The sequence below is a fragment of the Ursus americanus genome, chromosome X, assembly GCF_024610735.1.
Source record: "Ursus americanus isolate L20-20 chromosome X, mUrsAme1.1.p, whole genome shotgun sequence".
Lineage (NCBI taxonomy): Eukaryota > Metazoa > Chordata > Mammalia > Carnivora > Ursidae > Ursus > Ursus americanus.
The window spans coordinates 25,854,661-25,878,895 of record NC_142164.1 but is presented as its reverse complement, the minus strand read 5'-3'; the positions used below and the strand labels follow the sequence as shown (position 1 = coordinate 25,878,895).

Below are 24,235 nucleotides of genomic sequence, written 5' to 3'. Positions count from 1 at the left end.
ATGGTTAGTCACCAAAGGATCTTGAAGAAAGAATAAATAAAGAATAAAGGCACCATAATACTCCAGATAAAAGAAATGTTAGTAGCAGCAGAGAGCAGAAGACACAGATTCAAGAGATCTGATAATATTTAATATATAGTTGACCCTTGAACAACATAGAGATTAGGGGCAACAACCCACTACCCAGTCGAAAATCTGTGTATAATTTCTGACTCCCCAAAAGCTTAACTACTAATAGCCTACTACGGACCAGAAAGAAGCCTGCCTAATAACATAACAGCCAATTAACACATATTCTGTATATGTATTATATACTATATTCTTACAATAAAGCTAAAGAAAATGTTAAGAAAATCATAAGGAAAATACATTTACAGTACTGTACTGTATTTGTCAATACTGTTAAGTTTACATTGTCTATTTACAAGATGAACAGTCTGTCAGTACCTACACCAATATTATCTTATGTGATACAAAACACAGTAGATGTTATATGCATCACTAATACTAGACATCAAAAATGAAAAGACAATGTGAAAAAGAAATTCATATTTATTTACATGTATAATGATTCACGCATTGATAACAAAGCAACAACAACATGATTGCTTTATCGCAGCCTAATATAACTGATACGATTACTTCATGGTGGCCTAACCTATATGCTAATGAATGAACTGTTATCAAATTTTTATGGCATATAGCATTACAGTCATATTCATAATACAGTATTGGAAACACTGTTACTTTTTTTAAAAACCACTTATCTGTGATACACTGACAATGCAGTTAGTCCAATTATGAGAAAGGCATACTATACAATAATACAATTCTTTGAAAGCAAAGTTATAAAACAGTAAGAAAACAAACACATATATTTTGTTAAATATCAATTCACCTTATGCCTATGTAAGGATAGGCTATCCACTTCCATACAAGTCTTGCACACAATATCCTACATGATGATAAGGAAGACACAAAAACATCTCCTACAGTTCCTGCCATAGGGTTAGATTTTCAAACGAAGACACACAAACACAACAAGTAAGTTATTAACTGTATAGCACAATGATTATTTACTACTCATTAAGTGGAAATGGATCATCATAAAGGTCTTCATTCTCACTGCCTTCACATTGAGAAGGCTGAAGAGGAGGAGGAAGACAAATGGTTGATCTTGTTGTCTCGGAGATGGCAGAATGGAAGAGACGGAGGAGGTGGAAGGCAGGCAATTGAGACAGGCACACTCAGTGTAACCTTATGGAAGTTATTAACTGTATAGCACAATGATTATTTACTACTCATTAAGTGGAAATGGATCATCATAAAGGTCTTCATTCTCACTGCCTTCACATTGAGAAGGCTGAAGAGGAGGAGGAAGACAAATGGTTGATCTTGTTGTCTCGGAGATGGCAGAATGGAAGAGACGGAGGAGGTGGAAGGCAGGCAATTGAGACAGGCACACTCAGTGTAACCTTATGGAAGTTATTAACTGTATAGCACAATGATTATTTACTACTCATTAAGTGGAAATGGATCATCATAAAGGTCTTCATTCTCACTGCCTTCACATTGAGAAGGCTGAAGAGGAGGAGGAAGACAAATGGTTGATCTTGTTGTCTCGGAGATGGCAGAATGGAAGAGACGGAGGAGGTGGAAGGCAGGCAATTGAGACAGGCACACTCAGTGTAACCTTATGGAAGTACTTGGTAATTTCTGTCTGACTTTTTTGCTTTTCTACTTGTTTAAAAATGTTTCTATATGGTACCTATCCTTCTTCCATCATTTGCTTTAGTTTCAGTGCCCATATCATAGAAGGGTCCATGTCGTAAAAGAAGTCAAAAAGCAGTCTAGAATAATCAGAACCTTCTGCCGGATTGTCCAGTGTCAATTTGTTTTCCGGCACCTGGTGTTTATCTTTTCCCTTCAAGGCTCAGGAGTTAGCAGCTATATAGATAAGGGCACTCCAGATCATAAACCTGACTGCATTTGCACAGAACGGTGGAGTTAGCCTATTCCTTCCTACCTTAAATTCTGGTGCTTGCTCTTCCTTCCTAATAAAAGTCCTTTGTGGATTTATTTTCCAGAATAGGGCAACTTTTGTCTTCATTAAAAACCTGTTCAGGCAGATATCCCTTCTCCTCAATGATTTTAATGGCATCTGGGAACTTACCTACTTTCTGCCTCTCGGTCAGGAGAAACTGCGTCTCCTGTCATCTTGCCTTTTTTTCTAAGCCAAACCTCTCTAAAATTATCAAACCATCCTTTGCTGGCATTAAATTCTCCAGCTTCTGATCCTTCACTTTCCTTTTGCTTTAAGTTGTCATATAATGACTTGGCATTTTCTCAAGTTATATTAGAATCAATAGATATTTCATTCTTAACGCAATTCTGTACCCACGTAACAACCGCATTTTCAATACAAGATAAAAAAGTATTTCACAAAAAGTACAAGGTTTTCACACCTGCTGGTGTAGCTGCAGCAATGACTTCATGAATTTCCTTTACAAAAAAAAAAAAAAGTCCTCACACTGGAAATGGCGGATAGCTGCAGCTACAAACCTCAATCTATGGTACATATCAAGCAATTCAACTTTTTCTTGTAACGTAATGACTTTTCTCTGCTTGGAAGCACTTACGGCAGCACTAGAAGCACTTCGTATGGGTCCCAGGGTGTTATGCAAGGCTTACGGTATCACAATAAACACGAAAAATACATAAGAACCATGAGAGATCACTTTTTACTGCAATATGCAATTTACTGGAGAGATGTACTGCTCACGCATAGATGATTAGCATCACACAGTGTTTTAAGCGGATACTCACAACACTTGAGCTCACTTCATAGCAACAGGGTGGCTACAAAATTATTACAGTAGTACAGTAAGTATTACAGGTAGTTTTCATGCAGTTATGACTTAATACTAAATCTTTACATTTGTTTACATCTCTCTTGCCTACAAACGGCACACTGTACAGTCTGCAAATGTGCACGTAAGTTCTGGTAAATTTTAACTTTTTAGAATAGATTGGTATATATTTTATGGTAGCAAATGATAAAACAGACTAGTATCTACATATATTTTATGCATTCATGACATACCTTTTTCTTGATTTTTTTCAATATTTCTAGGTTATGTGATTTGTCTTTAAGTTTTTTCAAATTTGTTCCAAATCTCAAAAAAATTTCCAATACATTTATGAAAAAAAAAACACATAAGTGAATCCGCATAGTTCAAACCCATGTTTGTTCAAGGGTCAACTGTATTATTAAATAATCCATATAAAGCACTTAGTTCAGGGCCTGGCACAAATAAGTATTAATGGCTCCATAAATATTAGCTGCTGTTGTTAAGCTAGAAACTACCTGAGGAATTCTGAAGACCAGAACTCTTTTGGAAGGACGAATTCTAGTATCATCTCCTTCCACGCCTTCCTCAACTTCACAGAGTGAAATAACTCACTCTCTTCTCTATCCTCCCAAAGAACATTATATATACTGTATAACAGCAACTATTAAACCAGATTGTGATTGTGCACACACCTATTTCCTCAGCAGACTGTGACCAGGGACAGTATCACTGGGCAGACAGTATCACTGCATACTATTAAATCTAGTTAAACCAGAAAATGAACTATTTTAATTAAAATAACCACACCACTGCACAAACATAAAGGAAATAACAATCAATAGCCCTACTGAAAACACTTGTAATATAGCAGTGTATTTAGCATATAAACCAACTCTAATCTGAAGTATACAATTTTCATAATTAAGTTTCAGTTTATCAAGAAGTAAAATAACGTCACTCTTATATCTTTAATAACAGGAAAATAAGGCACACAAATGAAAAGAATAGAAATTTTTCAAAAGTTGACTCAAGGAGGTAGTTCTGCATAATTCCATTAGATCTTCCAAAAAAGAAAAATCTTTTTTTTAAGATCTTATTCATTTATTTGAGAAAAAGAGAGAGACAAAGCACGCATGCAAGCAGAGGAAGGAGCAGAGGGAGAGGGAAAGGTAGAGAATCCCAAGCAGACTCTGTGCTAAGCGCAGAGCCCAATGCAGGAAGGGCGGGATCCACAACCCATGAGATCACAGCCTGAGCCAAAACCAAAGTCAGAAGCTTAACCGACTGAGCCACCTGGGCACTCCAAGAAAAATCTTTATTACAGTAACTTTCAGCAGAGGAAATTTCGAGAACTTTGACCACCTTTTATAAGCCATTAAATGTATTATGCAAATTGAGCAAAGGCCATAGTAGGCTGTCCTTTTAAAAAAACTCACCCTATAATATGATGCATTAGAGGAGTATTAAATTTTACAGCTATGCAAACATGACTACAAAAACGAACTTGGTAGTCAAAATGAGCTAAAAAGCACAAAAATTGTTAGTCATTCTATCTGCAGTATATAATCGGCTATACCATTAAGCAAATACTCCTGGGCTTCCTCAGAACTGAGGCTCAGACATAAGTTGGCTGGAAGAAAGTAAATTAGATCCAGATATACTTTAGGTTAATAAGAAGAAAAATAAATTAAAACTTACTTCATGATATATTTGGCTCTGTCTATTGTTTGGGCTTTAACTTTTACTAAAAGTGGGTGACTGTTATAAGTTTCATTCTTCCACTGGCCATACAGACGGTATCTTAAAAAACGATGAGATGAAGAATTAGGAAAAGTTAAACAGTTAAAGGTTAATGCACTAGAATAGTAGTTAAAAACACAAAAATATTATGTATTTACCTATGCTGATATGGAAATGTTTTAAACATTCCCCATAGTTCCTCAGACATACAAGCATTGCAGTCCATCAAAGAAAGAGATGGAAGAAGTACCTGGTCAGTAATGCTAAGTAAACAGCTAAGGATAACTTCCTAAGAAGAAGGGAGGAAAAATTATTTTAGTAAAAGGTCCACATTAATCCCCCCCTAAAATAAATTTATGTCAGCCTTGGAAAAACTGCCATTCTTTGATCTACCACACCACATCTAATTTCCCACACTATCACTGCCCTTTTCACAATGGGTATTTGTGCTTCTCATCTAAGGAAGCAATGAGGTGAGGTAAGGAAAGGGACAGCAAGAGAACGAGGGACTCTTATTATTCCTCTTCCTTTCTCAACATGGTAATCTTCAAAAATAGGAGCTGTCAATCTTAAAAGATACGGCAATTACATCAAAAACCGGGGATGTACTGTATGGTGACTAACATAATAAAAAATCATTATAAAAATAAATAAATAAAAGATACGGCAAAAGCTATACTAAGAATGTAGAGTACAAAATAATTCACACACGTGATTAAAGCATATGCTGTACACAGACAAATCAGACACACTGGATTTTTCTAGTCTCTTACCGTTTTCTCTTTATCTTCTTGTTTGCTTCCATCAGACTGAAACTAAAATTAAAAAAAACTATAAATAAAATGCAAAAAGGTTAAGATTATGATGTCACAATTTAGCATCTAATTTGAAAAAAATTAACTTGTACATGGTTGTGAATTATTTCCTTACTTTTTCAACAAGTGTAGATTTTAAATATAGCCAGTATTACCAATTAACATTTTTTAATTTCACCTATATTTCTAACTTCCAAATCATTTGCAACATTCATGAATTTTAAATGTCACTTTTATAAGCCAATTCTTTTCTCAACCTCATTATCACAAACCAAAGCATCCTAAAATTGATCTAAGTATTTATTATAAGATTGTATCCAGCACAATTTAGTTATAACGCATTTGCATTTTTCCATCCAGAAGTTCTGATTTTCTGCTACAGAATTAGTAAAATCTAAGACTCAAGCAGTAACACAAAAAATTTAAACTCAAAGAAATTAAAACTATGTTTTAATTCACCATTACTTAAACTCTCAATGAGAAATAAGCCCAAAATACTAGTAACATTACTGAAAAGACCATACCACTGCCTAAGTTGGACTGAATGAAAAAACCTGGGCCACTGATTTGCAGATGGACCGCTTAAGTGCCATGTTTGATGCTGATGCTGTCCATTCATTCAAAATGAAACAGTAATACTTGTGTGTGTGTATATAGGCAGGTAGAGAGTTAGAGGAGTGTGCAAAGGCCAAAAGGACAACTGAAGCACTGATAGCCAAGGACAATCTAGATTTCTGGGAAGGATTTAATTCAATACCAAGTGACGGAAGGGGAAAAAGCTAACATGCAGCTAACAAGCTTATTATTTTCTTGGCAGAAATGGGTATTTTGTGCATGTATGTTTTCATACTTGAGTAATTTAACAGACACTACTGCAGAGAAGTCTAGCTTCTGTGCGACATTTTCACATAAGACTAATTCCAGGACTGCCACGTCACACTGATGGGAAAACACACAATCCCCCCCTCCCTTTAATCAGCAGGTTAAAAAGATATGGTTCCCTTTCACAGAAACAACTGTTAAGTCAACATATATCCTGGTCAGCAAATAAGGGTCAGGTTACAAAGGAATGGCCTGGCAGAAAACGAAGTAGATAGCTGCTTTTGTTTTGTTTTGTTTGGGGGGCAGTAATTCTGGTGGCATATTAGGAAGAACTAGACTTACAGTATTATTATGTTGGGGATAAAGGCAGTTAAATAAGCTACTCCTTTTCTAATATACTATGATTCTCATAAAGCTACACAGGTTTCTCCATAGAAATAAAACATTTTCTTACTTACTAAGCTGTCCTAATTCCTTTACTAAATACTTAAGTTTGTAATATCTATATGTCAATTCTCTAGATTTCATAACCAGGAAAATTTGAAAAAGAAAAAGAAATATGGAAAGCACAAGAAACTATCTAGAAGAGCAGTAAGAAACATTTCTATCAAAGGCTAACTATAACAAAGATGAACAAAAGTAAATGGCAAAGGTACATGCAAGTAAAAGAATTTTCTTTTCTTTGGTAAGAATTTTATAAAAACCATTCCAGTCTCTTGATGCTTTTTCTTTTAGTTTAATTTGCTTTTTAATTTAGAGTAAATATAAAACTCTCCATTCTCACAGTACAACACTAAAATTTTATTGAATGGCCAGTCCAGGAAGAAATGGGAGGAAGAAAAGAAGGGGAGGAACAAAATACATCCACTTCATTCATTCATTTACTATGGCCAGACACCGGAATTCAAAGATGAACAGAACAGAGTTCCTATCTTTGAGGAACTGACAAAGACAGTTCAGTTCCTATCTTTGGGGATCTCTTGAAGATCAAAAGTACACTTGCCAATGTACTATTAGGAACTGAATTTTTAAGTATGAATAAAATCGAGCATTCATAATTATGCCTAGACAAACCATCAGATATAAATGGCCCCAAGCAGGTTCCATACTTGCCCCATAATGGGGGAGCAAATGACAGGGCTGCATAAAAGAACTGGGCACAAAAAATAACGTAGGGTCCACCAAGAGGGGGCTTCTGGAGAGTCAAGAAATAGAGCTTGAGAAAAAGTCGTAGATTTAACTAGATAAATTACTTTATTACTGATGTCCTACTTTTAGTATCTCTAACCCATGAATATTTGAAATGCTACTTTAGACTTTATTTCAGAAAAGGAAAAAAAAGGAAAAATACTTAAGATTTGTGACTAGATTTGAACCTGAAGCTACATCTAAGTAAAGTATGGCACTATTTTCACCTTCCCTATTTTTCTCATTAACTACCACTTATTGAGTACTCACTATGTGCCAGACAGTAGGCTAAGAACTTCACATTTAGGTCTTAAAACTATAAGGAAAATCTCTTTGCTAGGAAGGATCCAACTAAGACCCATCAAAATAACTTAGAAATAGGAAAATATAATCTATAGGTTAAAAGTTACAAGGCCATCAGTTTACTGAGCCTGAAGAAGAGATAAATGAATTGCCTTTCAATGTTTTGGGTCAAAGCTTTGTTTTTATCTTTTAATCAGAAACTCTTAAAATTTTATAAAACACTTAGAAACAATCAGTAATACTGATACTACATCATTTCTGAAAACAGAGATACTAAATGAAAAAGTACTAAAATGAAAGTACACATTTCATTTTTAATCAATACAAATCTGTACCAAAGAATTAATAATATGGTCATCTATACAGAGTATGACCATATATGCTGGTTCTCGCTTTTTATCCCAGTGTAAGTAATAGCACAACCTTTCCATCTTGAGTATCCTGGTTTAGACAATAAAACACATAGTCTCCCTACCTACCACATGGGTAGCAGTCAAACTGCAGTAAATGGACTTGTGGAAGTGGTTTACACATTAAAATATAGCAAACAAAAGAAAATGCTAAATAGCTATACTTGGTTTCATAAAATTCACCACCCAAAAGTAATTACTTTGGTTAAAACGTTGATTATGATATGAAACTGTGCTGTTTTACACGAGCATAGTTCTAACAAACTGTGTGTAAAAATGGGCATTTTCAGTGCACTTAATGAATATGAATATGTGATTTATTTAAATGACTTTGCTTTATAAATGGAGTTCATAATAGAAGTCTTTTGTAAAACAAAAAGCCCTGTAAATCTATCTTTAGGGAAAATTAAGGTTTTCATATGAAATTTGTTTTAAGGGATATGCCCCTGTGTTTTACTTTACATTCCCCCAAAAGCAGACCCTATTCAAGTGCAGGCATAGTTTATTTGGGAAGTAACCCTAGGTGCCACTAGTAGGAAATTATTCCTGTGGGTTAACTGGAGCTTAATCCCACTGGGGACTCTGAAGGTCTGTAGAAATGCAACTCAGGATTATCACATCTCAAGGCATGGTAGTTACATACTAACTCCTATCATTTCACTGGTTCTCCAGCAATTCCAGGACACCAATTCCTATACTACCTATGTACGCTTCCAGGTCCAGAAAAGTCCTCAGACAGAGAGATGCAGGTGCCAATAGCTGAAAATTAGGCTGGCACACACCAAAATGGTAAGGACCTAGTGTAGAGCCAAAAGAATACAGATGGAATCTAATAGCATCTGCTATACCCTGCATGGATAAATGGCCAAACCTCCAAGACATGAGAGTTTTTCACAAATATTTTTTAATGTTTTATATTCTGAATTTTTTTTCTGAAACTGAACACTGAGGTTCAATTTCAGAAAACAGTCTTTGAAAGGAGGCACAGGGGTTGAATCAACTGCTTACAGTGTGCATCTGGTACACACTAAAAATTCTACTTTCTTGTATAAAATATACTTCTAAAATTAAACGGTTTGTACATAGAGTCTACATCTGCCTATCCTTGTATGTTTATATGTCTCTCTTAAGTAAAAAGCATAGCTAATGGTAAAAATTAAGATCCTATTTGTAATTTTATTATCTTAACTGTGATACTACATCTTGATTAGAACTGTCACATGAAGATATTCAGTAATAGCTAAGGTGACCTTAGTTCAAACCAATTATTACAGGTGACAATATAAGCACAAATATAAACATCCTAACAGTTCTTCCCTGCTCAGGCTCATTAAATAGCAAGAATACTATAGATTCAATTTGGTCTCCAACTCTAGAGTTCATGTGCTTTGCATGAGACTTATAATAACAAAAGTACATACAGGAGCTTAGCGAACAGTGCCAATGAGAGCAGCATCTGTCTCTTGGACAATAAGAATTATAATGCAAGGTTCTGATTCTCTTACAAATATTCTTACAAAATTTGTATCTACTTAAAATTGGAAAGTGACATGTCTATAGCTACCCATGACTAGTCCACTCACAAAGTCCCAGCAATAAAAATTTACTTTGATAAAAATTTTGATTTGTTACTAATTTATAACATAAATTTCCACAATGGGGGGGACACATCTGCTTACCACTACAATGTAAGGAAGTCAAAGGCATTCCTACACAAAATCAAATCTGCTCTCATGGGGAAATGAAGCTGCTACTTTAAAGTAGTATCTATTATTTAAAGACAGAGATAGACTAAAGTATATTAACACTTTATTATTTTTTTAAAGATTTTATTTATTTATTTGACAGAGAGAGGCAGCGAGAGAGGAAACACAAGCAGGGGGAGTGGGAGAGAGAGAAGCAGGCTTCCTGCTGAGCAGGGAGATGATGCGATACGGGGCTCCATCCCAGAACCCTGGGATCATGACCTGAGCCAAAGGCAGACGCTTAATGACTGAGCCACCCAGGTGCCCGAAGTATATTAACATTTTAAAACAAATCATCAAAAGCTAGTGTAGTGACAATTTACAAAAGTAAAGTTGTAACTTACTATGTTCTGAAGAATTCATGACAACTTTAACTCTCTAAAGGTGAATGCCTAATTAATGTTAGTATCTAATTAATGTTTAGACATATCTTATTTGATTCTCATTGCAACCCCAGGAACTAGATAAGGCAAATATTATTACCACTCATCTCTGGCATAGAAAAGTGACCAGACTAAAGTCACATAACTAGCAAGTACCTAGCCACTCATCCCGATGAAACCAGTTAACCTAACAATCAATGTGTAATGCCTTAAATTACTTTGTTTGGGGGACAGCCTTAAATGAAGACTCTGTGGGTGAGTTAGGTTCTAAAGTCACTGAATACAATGAAAATTATATAAACTCACAATTACCCTTAAAAGTGCCTTAAATTATCTATAAAGTACACAGACACATTATCTTTCATTTAAGTCCAACACAAGACTGTTTTTCCCCCTGTAGCACTAGAAGAAATCACTGTTATGGGAACATGAATTTATGTGAAGATGAAATCAAGTAACTGGCTTGCATTTAGGGGCCATGTCACATGAAAACCCATTACTTTAAAAACTAGACACATACTGAATGTGGTAAGAGACCTGAGAAACTGAACCAAACTCAGAGAAAATAAATCCTCCAATTTCGCCCTTACCCCTAGGCATACACACTTAAGTATTTTGATGGAACAAGTCTGGCCACATTCACGCAAATTAAGCACAAGTATGGTACAATTCTGCTGTGCTTGTACCTTCATCCAGAAGGATTATTAACTTTGAGGTCTAATCTACACAACCAGGGTAGATCTTCAATTTTGAAAAGAAAAACAAAAAAACAGTAAACATCAAGCCAAAATTCTAAAGTAACTGGTTCATAAAGTAGAGCTTTGGAATCAATGTTTTAAGGTAGATTCTGTCCCTAGCAATCCCAATTTTTATTATTAAAAATTTCAAGTTTACATAAAAGTTGAATGGATGGATAGTGCACTATCAATAAACACCTCTTATACCTACTTTGTAGATTCAATAATTAGCATTTTGCCCTTTTGACTGACCAAAAAAATAGCAGGCATGACATTTCATCTCAAAAGAATTCAGGAGGCATCTCCTAAAAAGAACATTCTTCCACATTACCACAATATCATTATCACAGCTAGCTATTCCCAATATCATCCAATGCCCAATCTAAGGAATATTCTGACTCCCTGACTCTAGGTTTCTCTAAGCTTCATCTATGAATCAATTTAAAGCACTCTGGCTTTTACCAAAGGCCAACGTAAGAAACAGCCATATAAACAGCCTGGCCAGACAAATGAATTAAGATGACAGAGTGAAGCAGAATTTTTCTCCCCTATCCCTAACGCAATGAACAAGGTCTGCCTCGTTGTTTTAATGCTCCAAACTCACCATCAAACAACCAGGAAAAGAGGAAACTATGCTATTAACTTCAAGGGGACGGGGAAACAGACAGACAGACACACACACACACATTCAATTCTGGTACTACACACAGTGTGGTATGGCTCCTGCCCTTAACCCAACCCCAGAAGTAGTACAGACCAAGGAAGGTAAGTCAACGAAATCCTTCAAACAATAAGACCTGCAATGTAAGTGAGTAACTGAGGAAAAACTCTTGTGAATAAGAGCCCAGCAGAACTCTGGCAAAGGAAGAACCAGCTGCTAAAGCCTGCTGTCATTCAAAGGAACTGTACTTAGATGGCTGAGGGAGTCAAAGCCCAAGGGAGCTGACATACCCACATGGCTGGGCATGCCTAGTACAGGATAGGTAACAGTACCTCAAAAGAGAAAGCAGAGGTACTCTAAATGAGGGCTATACTCAGCCTCACTGAGCTCATTCACTTCCTTATCATACACTACAGAAAAGAACAAAAGGAGAACCCAATACTCAGACTGTAGCTTGTGGGGAGGAGGACTGATCATAAATAAGGTAGGAAAGGTAAGAGGATTCACTCTCACTATATCAGAAAGAAGTTGTGAACAGAGCTATACGTATTAAGATGAAAAGAAATGCTGTGGCTACAATGGAAATATAAATAGCATGCCCCCCCCCCGCCAAAAAAAAAGCATATAAAAGATAAACGAACTCAGTGTGGATGAAAGTAGAACACAAAGGACAAAGGCAGATTCTCCACAAATATCTATATATCGTCATAGAAAAAAAGTCTTAAGGATGAACTTAATAAAGAGAAAAGCTTGGAGATGAGATACATAGACAGAGATGAACACAGATCGTAGAGATAAAGTAACAAAATACCACTAACAGATTTAATTTAAAATAGCAAGGAATTTCAAGAATTGCAAAATTTAGATAACCTATCATTTCTTCCACTTCAGACACACTACATTTGTATAGGCAGGAGAGCATGATGATTTTGAGCTTGGCCTCTGAATCCAGACTGCCTGGATTGAACTCTCAGCCCCGCCCCATATTAATGGTGTGACCTGGACAATTTACTTAACCTAAAGCATAAAGGGTATGGTAAAGATTAAATGAACTGACTCACATGAAGTACTTAGAACAGGACCTGGCACAGAGTAAGAGCTCAATATTAACTGTCGCTATCATAAACAACTTAATCCATTAACATCAGCTGGATGCAAAAAAGCACCAAGGAATTCATCGTTAGGTGTGTAGGTGCTGTCAAAACCATTTAAGTATGTCAGATGAGCATGTTAAAGCTATGCTCTACAATTAAAGAAAATTAAAGACAGCAAAATCTGTCCATTCATATAGAAATATTCTTTACAGCTACCCCCTCTTTTAAGGCTGAAATAAAGACCAAAACTGGTTAATATACTAGAAAAACAGTTCTCAGAGTTTGGTCTTTGAATCAGTAGCATCAGCATCACCTGGTAACTTGTTAGAAATGCAAACTCTCTTCAGTAGGTTCCACCCTAGACCTACTAAATCAGAAATTCTGAGGATGGAACCCAACAATGTGTTTTAAGATGAGCTCCAGGTGATTTAATGTATGCTAAAGTCTGAAGAACACTGTACTAGATGGTCCTATGTTATGTACCTCAAATTTAAGAAATACGCAGTGATAAATGATTACAAATAACTGTAGGCTAGAAGACTATTCTGTTAAGTGACAGGTGGTATAAGTATATAACCAACATTTTCAAAATATGCATAAATTATATATACAAGCAACTGCAAGCTTATAAATGAGTTGTTAAAGACATTTAATTATATTATTTGGAACTAAGGTCAAATTCCTCCTTTAGAAACAATCTTACATACCCTAGTTAAATTCCTAACTAAGCAACAAAAGCCTTTTAAAACTATACAGGACAAATGATCTGTTACAGTGAAATATTTTCATGGGTAAAAAATGAATCAAAATTCTAACTCAGATCGTTGGAAAGATTCACTTTTCCTACCACAACCTTAGCAATGAGAGAAGACAGATTTCTTCCCACACTGTGATCAAAATAAACATTTTCCTCTTCCTTTCTGCCCTTCTACCTCTGTAAAAATAGAGACTGGAGTTAGGGGCAGGCACCAGGCACAACTGTGATAGAACAGAGGTACAGGAGAGCTGAGATGGAGATGGAAGAGGGGAAGGGTGACAGCTCTAGCACCTGTGCGTCTTGGTAACAATACTGTCTACGTTTGTGCATATGTTCATGCATATGTCTGTGTACAGGACTTCCACAAGTTGGATGTTTGGTCTCCTGCTTACAGGTTTATAATACTTGCAGCCAAAGAAAGAATTTCAGAACAAGAGATCTGAACAATAGGATGTTCCGTTAAAAAGAATAGCATTAGTGGGTGAAGATGAGAAAGAGTCTATTTACATTATCAAAAAAGTATCTCCCCACAAGATATATATTAGCAACAAAGGAAAAAAAATCATTGTACCCTAGAGAAACCTGGTAGCCCATTACGTTAACCATGTGATCAATGTTAACATCACCGGTAATGGGACAGATTGACTTCATATGCTTCCCAATATGAGGCACTGGGAAAGACGACCCTTTCATTCTCTGAACAGGCACTACTAACAAGACTCATCCCTTTCAGATTATAAGAATCAAAAAAATGAAACATCATTATACTTCCTTTTTATATACGTTATATAATAAATTATTTGTATAGTAATAAACTACTCAGATTTTAATAATATGGTATCAATGTTAATTTATTGATTTTGATAATTGTAGTGGTTTAAGATTTTATTTATTTGAGAGACAGAGAGGGAGAGCACGAGCAGGGGGGGAAAGGGAGAAGCAGGCTCCCCACTGAGCAGGGAGCCCAATGCAGGACTCCATCCCAGGACCCCGGGATCATGACCTGAGTCGAAGGCAGATGCTTAACTGACTGAGCCACCCAGGTGCCCAGCAGATTTCTTTAGAGTACCTTTACATAATGTAAATTTGTAAGCATTAAAAAAAAAAGTAATAATTAAAAGCCAAATCAAATATTTCAGGTATCAAGGGATTAATATACAAAAGCTGACAAATTTTCTGTACAGTTACTGTTGTCAAAAATTAAAATTAGATGCAATCACCAAACACCAGAGAAAACTGTATTTGTGCTTGTAATAATTTACAGATTCTTTTAGTAGCCTTGTTTTACAATTGAAAATTATGTATTCTTTCCTGTTTCAAGACCTTGGGTTAGGCAAAGTTCTCTTAGAACACAAAGAGGAAACCATAATCAAAATTTAAGATTGTTTTTCAAAAGACAATTAACATAATGAAAAGGCAAATCAGAGAAATAATAATAAAAGACAACCCAATTAAAATGGGTAGAGATTTGAATAGACATTTCAATATATGATGATTACAAATGGCAAATAAGAACATGAAAAGATGCTCAACATCACCGATCATCAGGGAAACGTAAATTAAAAGCACAATAGGTACCACTACACACCCACTAGAATGACTAAAATTTAAGAGTGACAATAACAAGTGCTGATGAGGATGTGGAACAACTGGAAGTCATTTACAGGAATGCAACATGGTACACACATGTTGGAACAGTTTGGCAAAAAGTTAAACATACACTTACCCATATGGCCCAGCAATCCCATTCCTGGGGAAACAAAAACATATGCCCCCCCCAAAAAAAGACTTGTACAGGAATATTCATAGCAGCTTTATTTATAATAGCCCCCAACTAGAAACAACCCCAATGCCCATCAACTGGAGAATGCATAAATTCTGGTATGTCTATCTATTATTACACAGCAATAAAGGAACTACTGACACGTGCAACAACTTGGATGAATCTCAAAAGCATTACGTGAAAGAAACCAGACAAAAAAACAGTACATTCTATACAATTCCATTTGTATGAAGTTCTAGAAAAAGCAAAACTATAGTGACAAAAAGCCTATCAGTGGTTGCCAGGAACCAGCAACAAAGGGACAGAATTGAAGGAAAAGGGTCAAGAGGGAATTTTCTGGGGTGATGAAAATATTCTCTATCATGATTGTGGTGGTGGACACACAACTGTATACCTTTGTCAAAACTCATCAAATTGTACACTTCAAACTGGTGAAGTTTACTGTATGTAAATTATAACTCAAAGCTGATTTTAAAATTTAGTAATAGCATAAATGGTTACCCTTAGGGTATTAACTAGAAGGGAGTACAAGGGGAACTCTGGGGTAGTGTTCTATTTTTTGATCATGGGTGTTTGGTTTGGAAAAGGTCACTGAGGTGTACAATTATGATTTGTGTTACTTTCTGTACATTTTATTTCAATAAAAAGTTTACTAGAAAAGAATGGATCCACAACAGTCTGAATTCATACACATAATCACAATGATTCAAAATTGCAGCCAAGAAAATAACGGAGTAGAAGAAAAGTAAGGGGAAAGAAAGCTGAGTTGACCACTAAAATTATAAAGGGATTCAAAAAGCAATCACTTGTCCAAAGTACATTTTCCTATGCGGGGGACTTGACTAATATTCTACCTAAATTTAAGTGTGTGCGTGTGTGTGCACAATGGACTTTCCGCAAACCTTACTCAACATAACCTTAAGTTCACTTTTCTTTTTATTTCTAGAGATATACATAAAACAAATATACACAGAACATTTTCATTCCAAAATTTAGTTTACTGCTTAGAAGGAAAAAAAAATCTTACTAACCTCTTTCATAAATGATTTGCCTATGCGCACCACTTTTGCAAATAAAATGGGATCATGCGAAAGGTGAGGACCAAGGTAACAGAACATATTGAAGACATCTCTCCTCAAATCTTCAAAGCTCTCTGCTTGTTTTGGTGCCCTTTTATTTTGCAAAGCATTAACAGGTGAACCTTTAGCACCTTTAGGAACGCCAACTCTATAAAAAGAAGCAAAATTTGTAATGTACACTATACAGTACCCCACTTTAGGTTAACATACTCATATTAATCAGTAAGTAAAGCTTTTCTTGCTCCAATTTGATTTCTATATTTCACTTGTGCCTAACTTTATTAATACCAGATAATTTAGCTGGTAGAAAAAGACAAAAACAATACTCATTTGGAAAAAATCAGAGCTCAGAGAATGTTTCAAATTAACCGCATAAAGAAATCAGAAAAACGCAAATTTCAAGTAACATTTAACATACATCATATGAATTTGGTTTTAGTTAAACTTGGCCAGTACCAGGAATCTGGATATGGGAATGGGGAACAAGGGATGGACCTCAGAGACACTGGAAGATTAAACAGAAAAATATGAATATAACAGTGATTCAAGTCAATAAACACTTCTCAATCTGGGTTCCACTACCTAGTCTGAGTATGAGGTAGGTGGTGGTAGGGAAGGTGAGCAGCATAATGAAAGAGGGTGTCACACTAAAAAGGACAGCATGCCCAGAGTTCTCACCTGCTGAGCAGGTGTCCCGCTGTGGAGTCACAGGGGTCACTCTTTGAGAAGAAGCCTTCATGCTCCACAGCCCAGGTGGCACTAAAGGCAGCAGCCAGCAGCTATGCATGAGTCACAAGGCTGGGGCTTTTGAGGCAGGCTCTGATCTGTGGGGCTGAAGCCAGAGCTGCTGCCAATACTGCTCCTAAGTATCCTGCAAGTAGGCTGAGGGCTAGAGGACTGGTCAACACAGTAACTAGGGATAATGAGAAAGGCTGCCCTAGCAATTTCCAGAACAGCAGCCTATATGCCAGAAGAGATAAGGCAAGCAGAGAGGCAATGTCCTCACTCAGAGCCACTCAACCCGGGACAGAGGACAGTTACACTAAGTAAAAACCTGAGGAATTCTCTGCCCCCCACCAAGAGAGAAGGAAAAGTCAAAAGCAGAAGAATAGAGTTTTCACTCTCAATGCAGCAAACCCAACCTAGATGTCTAACCTACAGTTTTCAGACTACACTGCAGCACACATTCTGCATCACCTGGTCTAGATGTTAAGAGACAAGTCACTGATTAATACGTATAAAACTGATACACTCTGTGAACAGTTCTTATCTTCTAATAAAACATACTAAAATATTTGCTTGGTTGGAGAAGACAAGATAAATATGCAGATTTTTTTTGTAGTCCTAAACTATGTCTACCTCAAGGATCAGAAAAGCATACCATAACATACCTTCGGTAGAGAGGCTCAATAGTTATGTGAATGAGCTTGCAAATAGCAAGGGCTATTAGCTTATGTGAAGCTGCATAGTAAGGAGGCATCTGATCCATAATGTTCTGCGCATGCTGCCAATCACCAATCTTTAACAAGGCTTCCAACAGACCAAGCTTTTGGTTGTCAGGTGGCTAAAAATGAACAATTACAGCAAAGATACTCAGAATATAGAAACCAATAAATCTCAATAATTTTTCATTTAAAAAAAACTGAGCTCAACAACCACAATAATGTATGTCAACAGCTGCCACTCATGGGAAATGCAATATTTCCCTGAAAGTACAATCAAGTGTTTTTAGCCATTGAAAAAAACAACAGGATATGCTCTTTCATTCAGCAGACATAGCATGACAGTTTACAGACTTGGAATTAAATTAATTTCTATTTAATGTTTTACTGTGCCATAGGGAACTAGAATTCATTCATCTTTGAGAATCCCCTTAGGACTTGAGAGACATTAATACACAGAGCACAAATATATTTTACTTAGGATACATTTTGAAATTTATGTAAGAAAAAACATGGCAACCTCTTTTGGGATGGAGCCAATCAGATTAAAAACAAAAACCACCTTGGCAAATCAGTATTCCAAAAACCAATTTCACCACAATCAAAATTAATAAGTTATTCTCCCATAAGTTGATTAACTATTACAAGTTAAATTTCATAATTCTAAATCCAGAAGACAAAGTTAATTTTACAAAAAGGAACCATATACCTTCTCTACTTTCTCCTCTTCTTTTTCCTTTTCTTTCTCTCGCTCATCAATTTTTTCAGAAGACAATACAACCATCGTAAGTTTTCTAACAATTTGCTTAGCTTCCACAATTTCTCGTTTGTGTTCATCCATAATGCAATTATCAGCTGGAAGAAGCTAAAAATGGTTCATTAAAGTTTCATAAAACAGCTAATACTATTTGCACATATAAAAAGCAAACACTATCTACTCTGAATTGATAAAATTGTAAATAGGGTCTAGCCTATTAATGACCATGATTTGCCTTCAAAATAAGTTTCTCTCCATTATTTTCTTATAATCTAACAGGGTTAAGTACCTGAATTTTGTACACCTTTTAAAATCAGGTAGCAGTTCAAAGTTCCATGTCTTATTTCTGTTAGAGGTCCTACATTAATACAATACTACAACAGTGATGCTTACCATTGAATTTATTAGTTTACTCAAGGAAATATATAACCGTTTCATTAAAAGTATCATAGATTTCCCCTTTAAAGGTCAAACTCCAAGTTAAATAAAATACTGCATATGGATCCAATTTGGGAGAGATTAGCTACTGAATTATGTGAAGGGGTAAATTTAATTCCTCTAGATGAAAAATCTCAAGCAGAAAAATTATGAGCAACTTGACATCTCACTTTTCATTTTCTAATACCTATTTGATGACTTCAGTTACAAACTAGTTTCTAGCTTATTACAAAAGGGAAAGTAATATGTGTGTAGTCAACCCTCCATTATGAAAAAGGACCAAATATCTCCAGTACAGCCATCTTGTATGAGTGGAAGGTTAATGTAGATATTTCATAAAATAAATTAAAAAACCCAGACATGAAGAAAAATATAGTCAACAAACCATAGTAGTTTCTGCTAGGCACTATGGTGGGCTGTAAAAGAAGTGTTCCTGCCCCCAGAAATATATAATCTCCTTCAGTAACTAAGTCTAATGCAAAGTAAATAATCACTAAACAATAAAAGGAAACATTGTGAAATATTAAACTACATATTGCAGACTTCATCCCATTAGTCAAAAATGGGGGCAAGAGAAGTCATTAGGAACTGATGGCAAGGAAGTAAGCAAGACTTTTTCTCATTCTTTCTGCTCTCCACTGGCCATCGAACCCATTTTTAATGCTTTACTTATGTACCTGCCAAAGGTCCTCATCTTTTACCTAGATTAATGCAACTGCCTCTAAAAATCTCCCATTATAGTGAATAAACTATAAGTTTCTTCTTTTTTTATTATTTTAAGTAATCTCTTCACCCAACATGGGGCTCAAACTCACGTCCCGGAGATCAAGAGTGGCACACTCTACCAACTGAGCCGGCCAGGCACCCCTGTTAAGTTTCTTCTTATAGTTCCTCTCAATTCTAGTTTTGTGTATTTTGAGAATATGTAATTAAGTGCATATAAAGTTACAAATGTTTTATCTTCCTAGTGAACACAACTTTATTATAAAGTGACTATCATTTTTGCCAAAAAGTCCATTTTGTCTAACAATAATAATTTCCTGGTATATTTTTCCCACCCGTTTACTTTCAACCTTCCTTTGTCCTTAGGTTTTAGAAGTCTCATGTGAAAAATAAACAATAAACTGGTTTTTAATCCCATCTTCATCGCCCCACATACTACCCTAGGCTCCAACCACTCTGAGCTTCCTAATGTTCCCCTAAGGTGATAATGAAGCCCCTTCAATCCTCCTGCCTTTATACTCAGTTAATTCTACCTACAGAACTTCCCACCTTTAAAGCCAGGCCATTACCATCTCATCTACAAACATCTCAGTTCAACATCACTAGTTTGAAAAAGCCTTCCAAAATCCCCCTCAGACAGACATGCTCACTATCTATTCTGATCCCCCACAGCACTTTGTGAATACCTCCAATATAGTAGTTACTATATAATGCAAAATGTTTTCTCCATTGCTAAACTATGACTGCTTCCAAGGTAGACTCTAAGTTTTATTCAACTCTGTAATCATAGTACATGAGAGACAAGGAAGTCAGAAAGTGATTTCAAAGACAGTGAAGATGATGTCGGCTTTGGAGAGGTTTAAGTCCATAGATACCCTAATGTACAACCAAATAAAACAGGAATTCCTATACTACGAACCTAGTTTTTTCAAACTGACAGGCTAAACTGTTGCTAAACTAGAGGTCACCAATCACAATCACATATACACTCTTCTAGATCCTGGAAGCAATAAAAGCACAATACTACTCATTTACTACCCAGTAAAAACACAAGAAAAGCAATTAAAAAATACAGAGTTCCCCATTCATCTTGAATGTCTGAAATTAACATTTTGGGGAGAAGGAAAAAGTATCTAGGAATCCCAAATTGCTGATAATTTGCATGTAACAGAGAAGTCTAAACCCACATTGGTTAGAACTTGGCCTCTCTCCCAATGAGATATACCTTGCTGACAATTAAGAACTTTAACTTTATATCTAACCTCGAACTCTGTAAAAGTGACAGAGTGTATTTAATTTCCATAGTTTGTCAAAGAATTAAATTCATTCACTTCATAAAGTAAACACAAAGCAATAATGCATTAGGGCTTCAAAAATTAAAACTTGAGAGACTGACCAAACTTGAAGTGCTATATGGCTGCCTACTCCTCTTCCCGCCCCTGGGATGGACAACCAAATATTCTTAGCAGCCCACTTGACTTACATGTACATAAAGATCATCTAAATCAATAAGATTAAACTGTAGAAGTACTGCTGCAACTCTGTATAAAGATGAAGGAGTCTCTCCATTTGGTTCCTTGAAAAAAAAAAGTTTCTATTTAGTACATAAAGTAAAACTAAAATCATATCCTTTACCTACCAATGATCAAGAACAGTTACATCAAATAACCAGATCAACAATAAGCTTCATTGCTCTGCCTGATCATACATGACATCTGAACTGAGGACAAAGATAATTAGGTCAACATCAGTTTTCACACTGGAACATTTTCTGATGAACACAAAGGTTTCAAAAATGGACACATTTTACAGTGCATGCTAATATGTCAACAAAATCTGAAAATCAAATAGAGTAAGTGAGATTTTATACTGCATAATACTAAGTTTTGGTTTTGTTTATATGTGTGTCTTCTTAACTTGCTTTTTCAAGTAGTTCTCAGTGGAGATGCAGACAGACAAGAATGACAAATCTGGAAGTGCTGAACTGTGTCTACTTTATACTTTTCTCCCTATTCTACTTCTTGGGTTTTGTGCTGAAAATAACTCCTTGTCAACTGATTCCCCCTTCAAAACAAGTGCTATACATATATACATAGATAAATCAATATTTTAAAATACAGAACGGCCAATTCCAGTGGAACCTTCACAGAAACAAAAGGATCTTTGAATGCTATCAAGAAGACTTTCCCCTAATTTTTAAACTGCTTGGGGTCAGCTGAATGGAAGACTGAAGTCTCAACAACTGGCAATTACTAAATGGCCAAATGCAAATAAAAAGCAAACAGTGACAATACATTATGTTCTGCTCCTACTCAACAGGGAAAACAAGATCTTTGTAAGGTTCCCCCACAATTGTGACAGGTGTTACAGATATAACATAGGAGGCTAACCAAACTAATGGATAACATATAAAGAAGACATTGTTCACTGTATTTTTAAGACAAGTAAGTCTTCCACTTCACAATAGTTTAATTCTAAATGTATATAAATGGTTATTTAGTATCAAAACATTTTCCCACAAAAACAATTGGTGGTCAGGGTCTCAGAGCAAACCCACAAAAGCTTATTACCTGACTTGAATCCACCAGGAACACTCTCATTATTCCCATTATCTCTGTTTCAATGAGTTCACCACAAGAAGCCACTGACTCCCAGGCCAAGCATCAACTCCCATATTCTGATCTTCATATTGCTCTGTACAATCCCTGTTCTGTCCTAACTCACCTTTCTGCTTTCTTAAAAAACTTCCATGGAATCCTCTGGAATTCATAAACCATCCTCAGCAAAACCCCCTATATATCCTGAACTCCTCCTCTAACTGTTCCCTTCACTTTCTTGCTCAAACAGAGCCTAAGACTCACTAGGAACACCACTCTCACTGTAACCCAGTCAAGTGGTGGCTCTTTTCCCCAGACCCCTCACACTACTAGGACTGGAGGTGGGGTATGAGTTATCTTTGATTTTTCTAGTTGTTTTCAGACAATTCTCCCTCCACCCTCCCCTAAAGCTCATCCAGCTTTGAATTTCCAGTCGCTCACTATCCCTCACTATTGCTGTGATTTGGTTTCATTCCACTGTGGTCAAAGATATTTTGTAGGATTTCAATGTTTTAAATTTATTGAGACATGTCTCGTGGTTTAAGATAGGGTCTATCCTGGAGAATGTCCCATGCACACTTGAGAAGAATATGTAATCTACTGTTGCTAGCTAGGTACTGTTCTATGTCTGTCTGTTAAGTCTAACTGGTTTATAGTGGCTATTCAAGTCCTCTATTTCCTTTTGTCTAGTTGCTCTATTCATTAATCAGAGTGGGGTATGGAAATGTCCAACAATTATTGCAGAACTACTTCTCCTTGCAACCCTGTTAATGTATGCTTCATATATTTTGAGGCTTTGTTTGGTGCAAATGTGTTTATATCTGTTTTATCTTCTTCATGGGTTGACACTTTATCAATATATAATGTCCTTCGCTGTCTACTGTAAAAATTTTTGTCTTAAAGTCTATTTTGTCTGATATTAGAATAACCACCCTAGCTTTCTCATGGATACTATTTGCATAGGATATTCCACTTTGGACATATTTCTATCTTTGGATCTAAAAGTGAGTTGCTTGTAGATAGCATATAGTTGAATCATGTTTTATACATTCTGCCAAACTGCCTTTTGATTACAAACTTTAATCCATTTACATTTAAAGTAGTAACTGACAAGGAAGGACTTCTGCCATTTTTCTATTTGTTTTCTACAGGTCTTGTATATATATTTTTTTGTTCCTCATTTCTTCCATTACTGCCTTCTTTCGTGTTTGATTTTTTTTCCTGTAGTGTACCCTTTTGATTCCCTTTCTTCCTTTTCTTTTTTAGTTATTTTCCAAGTGGTTACCTTGGATACTGCAAGTGATATTTTAAACATAATAATCTAGTTTGACCTAATACCAATTTAGCTTCAACAGTATACAAAAACCCTGTACCTATACACCTCAATCCCTCCTTTTATATTGTTACATTGTTTGCCAATTAGATTTATAATTATTGTTTTATTACTTTGTCTTTTAAATCATGTAAGAAAAAAGGAGGAGCTACAAACCAAAAAATACAGTAATATTGGCTTTTATATTTACCTATGTAGTTACCTTTACCAGTGTTATTTCTTAATATGGCTTCAAGTTATTGTCTAGTGTCCTTTCATTTCAGCCCAAAGGACTCTCTTTAGCATTTCTTGTAAGGCAGGTCTACAGCGACAAATTCCCCCAACTTTTATCTTGGAATGTCATAATCTCCCAATACCTACAACCACTCCAAGATGTCAATGCCACGTATCTTCCCTCAAATGGATCCTTAATCCTGCTGGACAGCCATACTCTATTTCTCTCATTCATTCACTCTCCTACTCTCCTATATAACTATTTCCTACCTTCTTTCCTAACCTCTCCTAACCTCCAATACCTTCTCTCTCAGCTGATGACCTTATTTTCTATTTTGGCAAGAAAACTGGAGCAATCAGTAA

At 35.8% G+C, this 24,235-nt stretch overlaps 1 protein-coding gene across 13 annotated transcripts in view; it reads right to left on the bottom strand.

Annotated features, from left to right (window-relative positions):
* The window catches only part of THOC2 (THO complex subunit 2), a 110,206-nt gene that overhangs the window by 37,889 nt on the left and 48,082 nt on the right, over window positions 1–24,235 (bottom strand). For all 13 annotated transcript variants that reach the window (XM_087859629.1, XM_087859630.1, XM_087859632.1 and 10 more), the window contains exons 9-15: window positions 21,213–21,305; window positions 18,521–18,676; window positions 17,761–17,933; window positions 16,322–16,517; window positions 5,366–5,407; window positions 4,751–4,881; window positions 4,551–4,652 (exon numbers count right to left, since the gene is read on the bottom strand). In XM_087859629.1, the coding sequence (XP_087715755.1) occupies window positions 4,551–4,652; window positions 4,751–4,881; window positions 5,366–5,407; window positions 16,322–16,517; window positions 17,761–17,933; window positions 18,521–18,676; window positions 21,213–21,305 (893 nt within the window). The remainder of the gene's footprint in view (window positions 1–4,550; window positions 4,653–4,750; window positions 4,882–5,365; window positions 5,408–16,321; window positions 16,518–17,760; window positions 17,934–18,520; window positions 18,677–21,212; window positions 21,306–24,235) is intronic.